The 12,125-nt window shown below is 37.7% G+C and overlaps 1 protein-coding gene across 6 annotated transcripts in view; it reads right to left on the bottom strand.

Moving 5' to 3' along the window:
- Positions 1 to 12,125, bottom strand: part of RASAL2 (RAS protein activator like 2) — a gene marked incomplete at its 5' end in the record, with an annotated part of 257,338 nt that overhangs the window by 164,768 nt on the left and 80,445 nt on the right. The window contains one exon of one of the 6 annotated variants that reach the window (XM_080648925.1): positions 8,617 to 9,199. The exons of the other annotated variants lie outside the window; for them this stretch is intronic. Coding sequence (XP_080505051.1) covers positions 8,617 to 9,199 — 583 coding nt within the window. Of the gene's footprint in view, positions 1 to 8,616; positions 9,200 to 12,125 lie in introns of those variants that run through there. 6 annotated transcript variants of the gene reach the window in all.

A 12,125-nucleotide genomic window follows, 5' to 3' on the forward strand; every position in this document is an offset into this window, starting at 1 on the left:
ACATACTGTTTCTATTTTCTGCACAGGTGTAAAAAAATGCTAATTAATGAAACTATTCGATTAACACGAAACTATTATAAATACCTGGTACAAATATTTATTAAATGAACCAATACATAGATATAAAACAGCAAGACTGTCACATGTTTAGATAACAAATGGAAAACTAAATGTGACTTAAGGTCTCAAAACACCAAATCATTATTTTGGATCAGGATATGTCCTTTACAAAATATAAGTGTAAATATATCCAAGAGAAATGAAAACATATATCCATGTAAAAACTTGTTCATGAATTTTCATAGCAGCATTGTTCATAATAGCCAAAAAGGACAATTCAATGTCCATCAACTGGTGAATACATAAATCAAAATGTAGTATAGCCACATAATAGAATATTATTTAGTTATAAAAAGGAAAAAGTATTGATAGATGCTATAACATGGATGAACCCTGAAAGTATTATGCTGAATAAGAGATGCTCTTGCATCTCAGCCATTGGCATTCCATCCAGACTTCGGGGCCACATGACCCACGGCCACGGCCGCATCTGTAAGCACAGAAAGGACTTGGGGGGGGGGGGCGTTATGCTGCTGGCTTGCATCACAGGATCAACTTCAACGAATATCAACCCAGGTTCCTTTGGGAAAGTTGGTATGAGGCATTACCACTTAAAGAGGAACCAGAGCTTCTTCCCAACTGTCAACCTTGAAAGACTGTGGACACTGATCAGTGAGTAGACGTGGGTAAATGCTGCCAAAAGCAAGACTGGAGCTGCTCCTATCACTGATGTGGTGTGATCGGGCTACTGCAAAGTTCTGGGGAAGGGAAAGCTCCCAAAGCAGTCTGTCATTGTGAAGGCCAAGGTCTTCAGCAGAAGAGCTGAGGAGATTAAGGGTGTTGGTGGGGCCTGTGTCCTAGTAGCTTGAAGCTACACAGAGGGAAGTTCATTAAAATGTCCACTAGTTTAAAAAAAAAAATAAGAAAAGAGGCCAGCCCTAACTGGTTTGGCTCAGTGGATAGAGCGTCGGCCTGCGGACTAAAGGGTCCCAGGTTCGATTCCGGTCAAGGGCATGTACCTTGGTTGCGGGCACATTCCCAGCAGGGGGTGTGCAGGAGGCAGCTGATCGATGTTTCTCTCTCATCGATGTTTCTAACTCTCTATCCCTCTCCCTTCCTCTCTGTAAAAAAATAAATAAAATATATTTAAAAATAAATAAAATAACAAAGATTGACACGCATAAAGCAAACCCATATGAATGCTAGAAGAAAGCACAGAATAGTTTTTTAAAAAAAGGGGCCACACAATGTATGATTCCATTATATGAAATCTATAGGCAAATTTATAAATCTATGGAGACAAAAAGTACATTAGTGGTTACCTATGGATTCTGCCTATCTTTAACAAAAAAAAACAAACTGGATCTGGGAATAAACCCACAAACACTGGTGGGGGGTTAAGGGCATGTTGGGAAGTGACTGCTAAAAGGTACCGAGTTTCTTTTCTGGTGTTATAAAATTTATTGCAGTGTGATGCCCTGACCGGTTTGGCTCAGTGGATAGAGCGTCAGCCTGCGGACTCAAGGGTCCCGGGTTCAATTCCAGTCAAGGGCATGTACCTTGGTTGCGGGCACATCTCCAGTAGGAGGTGTGCAAGAGGCAGCTGATCGATGTTTCTCTCTCATCGATGTTTCTGACTCTATATCCCTCTCCCTTCCTCTCTGTAAAAAATCAATAAAATATATTAAAAAAAATTTATTGCAGTGTGGCTGTACAACTCTGTGAATATACTCAAAACAACTAAATTATACACAAGGACAAATATTATATGATTCCACTTATGTAAGACTAGAGGCCCAGCGCACGAAATCGTGCAGGTAGGGTCCCTAGGGCCTGGCCTTCTGCTATCAGGGCCATCTTCTGCCCGTTCGCCAGTCACCAGGCCGAACGCCAGCGCCTGGCTGTCAGGCAGTTGGGATCACCAGCTTATCCCCAGCTGCTCAGGGGCTCAGGCCTGCAGGAAAGCAGGCACCAGCAACTTCACCTCCATGCGCGTATGCCTGGCCGGCCGCTGATGGAGTCGCTGATGGAACGTGCTGCCCGCTCGGGGCCTGCTCACACCAGGGCAGGTTGGTCGCAGGCACGCCCCGCAGCTTCCATCAGCACCTCAAGCTGCAGCAGCAGCAGCAGCGGCGGCGGCGGCGGCGGCGGTGTGTATATAAAGTAAGAACATTAAACTTGCCACCACTATAGGTAAACTCTAAGTCTATAATCATGAAAGTTGAGTGGTTCAGCTAATAGCCTCTGATAAGCCTGGAATAAGTATGATCAAATGCGCCAAGGTCAGGACACTAATCTTAACATTCTGACTGCCTCCACGCTACACCTTCTGCGCGCGCGCGCGCGCGCACACACACACACACAGCTGAGTGATTTCATCTACTCCTTGGCTCCAACTTCCATGTGCTGACCTCTACTCCTATATTCCTCTTGCTCCATTATTCTGCGGTGCTCATTGGGCAGAAACTCCCAGGTTCTTAAAAATCTCTCAAATACCATATGCTCAGAGATCCACCAAAATGAAAGGGTAAGAAAAGGGACCTGGAATAAGAAAGACCTGGGACTCACCACTGACTAGCTGGGTAGTCATAGGGAAGTAACTAAACCTTTCTGAGTTTCTACTTCCTTACTTTTACAATGAGAATAACTACCCCAACAAGATTATTCAGATGATGAAACCAGATAAATGTGTATAAAGTACCCAGAGGTTGACAAACCACGCATTTTAAAGTTGAGCATATTTGTGACTATGTCATGCAACATTTTAAATTTCACACTAATATATTGCATTAATAACCTCATAATTGTTGAGACCTTTGTTCCCTGATGTTACAGACTGAACTATATCCCCCTAAAAATTATATGTTGAAGCTCTAGCCCTCAGTGTGACTATATTTGGACATAGGACCTTTAAAGAGGTAATTAAGGTTAAATGAGGTCATAATGAGATGGGGCCCTACTCCAACAGGACTGGTGTCTTTTAAAAGAGGAAGACACACTAAAGCAGTGGTTCTCAACCTTTCTAATGCCGCTACCCTTTAATACAGTTCCTCATGTTGTGGTGACCCCCAACCATAAAATTATTTTCGTTGCTACTTCATAACTGTAATTTTGCTACTGTTATGAATCGTAATGTAAATATCTGTGTTTTCCGATGGTCTTAGGCAACCCTGCTAGCGGTTCTCAACCTGTGGGTCGAAACCCACAGGTTGAAAACCGCTGCTGTAGAGCTTAAGACCATCGGAAAACACAGATATTTACATTACGATTCATTAACAGTAGCAAAATTACAGTTATGAAGTAGCAACGAAAATAATTTTATGGTTGGGGGTCACCACAACATGAGGAACTGTATTAAAGGGTCGCGGCATTAGAAAGGTTGAGAACCACTGCACTAAAGGCACCTATGAACAGTAGAAAGCCAAGTGAGAATAAAACAAAAAGACAGACCCATCTGCAAGCTGACAAAGCCTCAGGAGAAAGCAACTCCACCCACACCTTGATCTTAGACTTCCAGCCTGCGGAATTGTAAGAAAATAAATTTCTGTTTTTTAAGCTACATAGTCTGCCCTAGTCTGTGGTATTTTGTTATGGCAGCCTTAGCAGATTAACATACCCAGAATACACTTATTGAAAATGAAAGGCCCGGCTGGCATGGCTCAGTGGTTGAGCATCAACCTGTGAACCAGGAGGTCATGGTTCAATTCCTGGTCAAGGCAATGCCCTGGTCACATGCTTGATCCTCAGTTGGGCATGCAGGAGGCAGTGATCAATGATTCTCTTTCATCATTGATGTTTCTATCTCTCTTTTTCCTCTCTGAAATCAATAAAAAAAATTTTAATGAAAGAATTATATTGATATGTTGAATAATTTCTAATACAGTAGACTTATACATAAGTAGCCTAAAGTGTTGAAGTTCATTGCCTTATTTTTAAAACTTATTTATTAACTTCAAAGTTGCTTAACAACAGACAACATAAATATCATAAATGACAAAATATTGGATCAACAACTTCAGGACAGCTTAGATGCAACAGATGGATGACAAAATGTTAGCTGAATAGGTGATATGCATGCTGAAACACAGATTCTCAGGAGAAATAGCAAGAAGAAAACATTTCTCTAAATTTGTAGAAACATCTATTGTTAACTGATAATATAAAGCAAACAGAAGATTCAATTATAGAAAAAGATCTAGGCACTAAGTAAGTTCGTACACTAACTAGACTTTACCACTGTTTATTATATGTACTTCTTGTGAACTTAGACTTTTTTTTTCTAATATGGTTACTGGTTCCCTAGAATAAGTAAGGAAGCTTCACATCCTATATAATAAAAGGCTAATATGCAAATAGACTGAACAGCAGAACAACTGAACAACTGGTCGCTATGATGTGTGCTGACCACCAGGGGGCACACACGGAACATGTAGGCCATCGGCAGCAGGCGGCAGAGCATGGAACATGGCAGGCGTCGGCCGCGGCGGCAGAATGGTGGAGCAGGTGAGCGGGAACTCCAGACCAAGGCAGGGCGCCAGTTGCTGTCATCAGGGTGAGCCTCTGGAGGTTATTGAAAATTCTTTGCTCCTGTGCACCGCAGTCCCACCCAGCACTCGCACCTGCTGCCGGCGCTGGCCCCACTCACACCCGCTGCTGGTGCCAGTCCTGATCACTCAGTGGGTGCAAGCAGTGTCTGCCGGCTCTAATCGCCCCTGAGGGCTTCACCACCTCCCCCTGCTCCTGAGGAGCGATTGGGGCAGCAGCCGCCGCTCACACCCGCTGATGGCGCCAGCCCCAATAGCTCCGCGCCATCAGCGGGTGCGAGCGGGGCCGGTGCCACCAACGTGTGAGAGCAGCAGAGCGGGAGCGGCAGAGCAGGTGCGGGGCTGCCTGCAGACAGGACAGAAGGCCACAGCAGGTGGGGCTACGGAGGATGGGCCAAGACCCGCCCCTGTGCCCACCATAGCACCCACAGTTCCTTTCAAGGTGCACAAATTCGTGCACTGGGCCCCTAGTTAATAAATAATGTGCTATGTTCCCAGCACCAATAACAGTGTCTTAGGAACTAAATAAACAATTCTTGAATTAACATATAAGGTCCTTTTCAATAACATTTTGTATGAAAAAGTTGTTAAAAATGGAATGAGAATATTAAAAAAATTATTGAGAAAAAATAGTCTTCTAACTTCTAAAATAGGGGGTCTTTAATAATATAACTAACACTGGGAAAGAGGATATTCTCATTACTATGACATGATAAAGCATAAATTATAACCAGAAAGAAGAACTACCTAAAGTATATTTCATTTTCTTTCTTATTTCATTTTTTAATTAGTATACTTCCTTACTTTTTTAAGCTTTCATTCCTACCTACTATACATACTAACAGAGGAAGGAAAATAATTTAGGAATAAAATTGCCTCCCAGTAATTTCTACTTTCTAAGTGTTACATACATTATATATATGGTTTACATCCCATGTACTTTTACAATTTATAGTTTCTACTAAGTTTCAGAGTAGTAAGTGGCAACCATGTAGATTATATGGAATTTTGTTGATCTGATATGCCATATCTATTTAGTTATTCCTCTCTTAATGAGCGTTCAATTTATTTCCCCTATTGTAAGCAAGTTGACTCCATGCTTAGCCATGGGCCCAAATGCAGCTGGAATTACTTTTAGCCATAAGAAAATGTTTAATTTTTTAAATATTTTATCATTTGACCTACACATAGTATCAGATGAAGGAATACATACTGTTCAACTGGAGAGTTGAACACAGAATAGTAGTGAAGCCTTGAGCTTCTCCCTCTTAAATTGGTTGAAGACCCTAAGAATAGTATATATATGTCATTGCTTTAAGCTTGAGGTAATTGTGTTCAGTTATGATATAAGAAATTATTATTTGTTTATTATCAGAACATGCACATGCTCAGAACAAGTTTGAGTTCACAAAATTTAAGATTAAAACACTACAATTTATATTTAATAATTATAACAAACTTATGAATCAAGTATCTTTTTTCCTTACTTTTTAAAAACAACTGTATCCATGTAAATTCACTTTCTTAATAGAAACAATATCTAAATATAGATAGCTGCTATGTGCCAAACACTATTTTAAATGTATTAAATACGTACATACATTATTTAATGCCTCTGACATCTTGCAATTTATATTAAAGAAGAAAAGTAACAAACACTAGTGGGTTTCAAATTAATAAATATATTCATTTTCTTAACACAGTCTTAAAGACATCTATGTTCTTATATTTCCATACATTGCCACAATACTGTAATAACTTACATAGCATTTTCAAATTTTATTTATCACTTGTGAGAAAGGAATTACTATTCCACAAAAGTGTAAAGAGAAATTAAGAGATTAAATTTTACAAATGATAATTGGCATAGATGGCAGTAGAATTCACATCTGCCACGCCAAACATACTCTTTCCCTTGTGGGGAAAGAGAAATAAAGAAAAATTCACAACTGCAGGTTAGAAAATCACTGACACAGACTGCACGCTTGACAAAAAATAGCTCCAATCTTTGCATTAAAATTACAGTCCAATTTAAAGAGCTTGGCTCTACACTGGTGAAGCACTCAGGAGGTATAGTAACTGTTTAATAAAAATTGCTGACCTGACTGGTAGAGGAATAGTATGTACTATTCTTTAATTATTGAACTTAAAATCTCTTATAAATACACCTTAAACTCTGTACATGCTTCCACATGCATAGTTATTCTATCATTAGAATGGATAAGATTAGGATGTAATAAATGCAGAATATTTCATATCTCCTTAAGTAGAACAAAATGTGTAAAAAGCAGGTGCACATTCTCAAAACACTTCACACATGGTCAACAATTTGGCATACTTGCTAAAAAGTGAAAGTTAACTACCAAAGTCCAAAAATGTTTATAAACATAAATACTAAAAAAACCAAACACCTATAGTTTTCTTTTATCAAATGCGCACGTTAACCACTGAGAGGCACTGATTCTAAGAATTTATTTTAAACTCTTAATTCTCTTTAATGCTCCTTTACATCAGCCTATGATCACCGGAAAAGGAAACAGGTATACTACTATCCAAGGAAATGCAACTACCTAGCCTTTCAAAAAAAATTTTTTTAAATATATTGTTATTGATTTCAGAGAGGAAGGGAGAGACAGATAGAAACATCAATGATGAAAGAGAATAATTGATTGGCTTCCTCCTGCACACCCCACACTGGGGATCCAGCCCACAACCCGGGCATGTGCCCTTGACTAGAATCGAACCCAGGACCCTTCAGTCTGAAGGTCGACACTCTAGCCACTGAGCCAAACCAGCTAAGGCTCAAAAATTTTAATGGAATGTTAATAGAGGCACATCAACAAAGATTTTACTCTTGGTAGTTATCTGTAAGCCAAAAGTAAGCAAAAAATCAAAAACACTTAAGTACTAGTATATCATTAAAACTCACTGAGTCAAGGAAAATCTAGGGAAGGCAGAGTTTAGAAAAAATACTGAGTTATTGGTACACATATATTTGCAAAATTACTTAGTTCTTATATATCACTCACATTCTCCAATTTTATTTTAAAAATATATTAAATTACACTGCAATAACAAAATTCTTTAATTCCCATAATTTTAGAGTTAAAAGTTCTGCTGATGTGGCCAATCTCATAAGAAAGATAAGTTAAAGTTTTCTAATAATCAGAGCTTGTCCAAAAATTCTCTCAACTGAATGAAAATAGTATCAAAGTTTCAGTGTTAATATTTTCAAGAAAAACAACACAAAACAAACAAATAAACATAGGTCTCAACACATAATTGAGACAGCTTATCAGATTCGGTCAGTCATTTCCAAGGCCATCAGAGGTTTTCCTTTTTTTTTTATTTTTATATTTTGGCTTTAACAATACTACCATCAACATAAAACTTTTTTAATTTAAACAAGTCCTAATGAGGTTTTTAAAAATTTGACGATTCTGTTTTCTCAAACACAAATTTCAATTTTGTCATCTGAAAACATATTCAAGATTTGCATCTTCCACTTCCCATATGCAAATTGTATATTTTTATGACATAAGCAAATCAAAATTCCAACATTTAAAACCTACCAAAACAATTCTGCTATAAATAGTTTTAATAACATTTGTTAATTTTTATAAAGGGATAACAGTAGTTATGTTTTTTAATTCTCACTTTGTCATGAGGAAATTATTCAATTATGCTCCCTCTAAATTGCATTTAACTTGAAAAACTTAAAGATTAAAAAAATTAAACACTTTTACACAGACTTTAAAACGGAGTTCAAGAGTATAACATAACACAAAAATTCTTTAACCAAACCCATATTTTACTGTTATTTATTATTATTCATTGAAGAGGGGTCTCTGAAGTAGTGTTTATCACTTTTTAAAAAGTGTACTTATTACATAAATTTGGGTCATAATGAGTAAATAGCGTGGTTTAGCTTATTATAAAACAGAAGTAATTAAAATTCCGATAGTAATTAAATCAGGTATCTCTTTTTTTCCCCTTATGCATCACAATATACCTTCTCTTACTGGCTCATTGGTTGATTCTCCTTTTAGACTCAGCATCCTGGAGAAGCCATTGGAAAGAGTAGAGAAAATGCCACGGATGAAATATCCTTGCTGCTCAGACTCCACTGACCTCCCTGAAGTCAGCGATGGTCTCACAAATCTGATACTGCAGCGGGGTTCTGGCTCTGAAATAGATCTGGTGAATGGAACCCGAAGTGACCGGGTGTTGGCCAGGTTCAGCTTCTCTGCTGATGTTCCAAGGACCTCATTAGCAGAAGCAGCAGCATTAGTATCAACCATCTTTGGCATGAGCTTTTGTTGTAGTTCATCCAAGTCTCCTTTATTATTTTGCATACTGTCTTTCTTGCCCCCTTTGCATCTAAAGCTAGGATGTGTTTGCCACCGATAGGCACTCAATGGCTTTCCTAGATTGGAAACATCATGTTCATTTTTCTTCCTCTTGCTTTTCAATGGACCACACCATGGATAACTCTTTAAGCTTGTTCCGATCTCTGAATTAGCATAAGCAGGTTCTGATAAAGATCTTCGATAGCTTGGAGGATAAGGTGATGTTTGTCTCTTAAAGATGTTCATCTTCCAGGACTCCATTTTTAAACAACTTCTCTAAGCTGAAAGTTCCCTCTACGCTGCAGTCTTAGCAGCTGAACCACACTTGTCCGTGCAGTCCAAAACATTCAACTGCTTAAGTAGCTTTCTTTGTGTGGCTTTGAACCACAGCAGATGTTGCTGCTTAAGGACTGGTGTCATGTTATTCTATTACCCCATTTTCCCAGATCTCCGAAATTTCAGCAGCACCCAAAAATCTCTTGCCTGAAGCAAATTATCTTCAGAATACAGCAAAAGTAAAGGTTTCCAGATCATCTTGCTCCCTTCCAGTAGGTTACATGTCTGTACTAGGTTTTCAGGAAATGATTTTTTTAAAAATAAGAAGTGAAATAAAAGCAACAAAAACCCACAGACACCTTTATGGACCAATAGTATTTAAGTGTTCACCATGCAAATGATAGTAGGTTAAAAACAGAATGTGAAAGTCCTCAAGCTGACAGCCACACTTTCCGGAAGAAAAAAACCCTGACTAAAAGCCTGCTTTTTAAGTAGCAGCTCTTCAGAATAGTTTTTAAAGTTTGGATTTCAGACATTTAACTTCAAGCACTGCTATTTATAACACTTCTCTCAAAGTTAATATTGTTTTCCGACCAATAGGTAGTCTTGCTTTGAGTAGGCATTGCAAAGTAGAGGGAAAAGGACAAAAGAATGCCAAAATTTAAAGCCATTTTTATTGTAAATATATTATGGCGAACTAAAAAAACAAAACAAAACATATAAATGGATAAAAAGAGAAGAGGGACATAGGATATTTGCTAGGAAAGATAGAAAGGAAAAAAAATCCTGAGGCAAGATATTGTGGCAACTGGAACATAGGACCATACATACTTAAATGATTTCTAAAAGGGAAAAGTTTGCTTTGTAAATTGAATTGGGGTAAGCTGTCTGGAAAACTATTCCCAATTTATTTAACCAAAGAAATTCCTTTATTCCTCTTTGTGCTGCTTACAATTTTAAAAAAAGAGCTGACTATTTAAAATTTTGTTAAAGTAAGTACCTTCTATTGAACCAAGACCATGAATGCCAAGATTTTGGTTGGGTGTTTTTTTTTAACTGTCTTCTCATAAACTCCTGAAAATAGGGGTTTCAAATGGAAAGCCTGACAGACTTTAGACCACCAGTAAAAGAGATATAACATGGCAATCAAATCTCTTTGCAAGTTAAATAAAAAATGATTTCATCTGAAAAACTAAAAAACTATCCATTTATTTGTATAATGTGTACAATGAAAAAGTTCTCACACAAGTTTCTCTTATTAATGTAAAAACAGTAAATTTAGTAATATACCCATTCTTTTAAACATATTCAAATGTTTTATTTCCGTTATCATAAAGCAATAAACTCATTTTCATTTGCTTATGTAGTCTCTAACTTGTACATTTCTATATTAATGTTGAAGTACTCGGCTTTCCCAAAAGCATATCAAATTAGAGTAACTCACAAGCATAATATGTTTCTTGTTTTAAAAAAACACACACACTCAGAAATGTGAATTTGAAGAAAAAGAATAAACATTAAGCTCTAGTCTCTATTATGAAGTACATCCACCCATCCACAAAAATTAATCTGTGATGGAAAATAAACCGAGATGGAAAATATAAAACAATAATACTTGTCAAAGAATCCAGAAGAGAATATTTTTGTGAAGTGAGGGTAGGCAAAATGTCTTAGAACACAGAAAGCAATAACCATAATAGGAAAACATTAATATGAATTCATAAAAATCTAAAATTTCTATTCAATAGAACACATTAAGAAAATCATAATTGCTGTATCAGTTTACACTCCCACCAGCAGTGAATGAGAGTTCCTTTTTCTCCACAACCTCTCCAACACTTATTGCTGGTCTTTTGATAACAGCCATTCTTAACAGGTGTGAGGTGGTATCTCATTATAGTGTGTGTGTGTGTGTGTGTGTGTGTGTGTGTGTGTGTGTGTTTTGTTTTGTTTTGTTTTTAGGAAGAAAGGAGGGGAGAGTGAGAGAGAAACATCGATGTGAGAATGAAACATAGGTCGGCTGCCTCCTCAACGCCCCCTAACAGGGATGGAGCCCGCAATCAGGACATATGCCCTGACTGGGAATTGAATTGGCAACCTTTCAGTGCATGGGACGATACCCAATCAAATGAGTCACACCAGCCAGGGTTCATTGTAGTTTTGATTTGCATTTCCCTAATAGTTAGTGAAGCTGAGCATCTTGTCATGTATCTATTGGGCATTTGTATGTATTCTTGGGAGAAGTATCTGTTCAGGTCTTCTGACACTATGAAAAACAGTATGGAGGCTCCTAAAAATTTTAAGAATAAAGTTACCATATGACCCAGCAAGCCCCCTTCTGGGTATCTACCCATAAATTTTGAAAATATTTATTGGCAAAGATATATGCACCCCTATGTTCATTGCAGCATTATTCATGGTGGCCAAGACATGGAAACAGTTGAAGTGGTCTTTAATAAACGATTGGATAAAGATATGGTATGTATATATAATGGAATACTACTGAGCCATAAGAAAATACTGCCACTTGCAACAATGTGGATGGATCTTGAGAATATCATGCTAAGCAAAATAAGTCAGACAGAAAAAGTTAAGAACCACATTATTTCACTCATATGTGGGATATAAAACTGAAAGCAACAAAAGAATAAGCAAGAAAAACAATAAAAAAACTCATAGACACAGACAACAGTATGGTGGTTACCAGAGGGAAGGGGGAGTAAGGAGTAATAAAGGGTAAAGGGAGTCAAATATCTGATAAGGGCAGAAGATTTGACTTGGATAATGGGCACACAATGCAATATACAAATCATGTATCATAGAAATGTACACTTGAAACCTATATAATCACATTAACCAATGTCACCCCAAATAAATTTATTTTTTAGTCAATAAG

Source organism: Plecotus auritus (assembly GCF_963455305.1).
Source record: "Plecotus auritus genome assembly, chromosome: 12".
Taxonomy (NCBI): Eukaryota; Metazoa; Chordata; class Mammalia; order Chiroptera; family Vespertilionidae; genus Plecotus; species Plecotus auritus.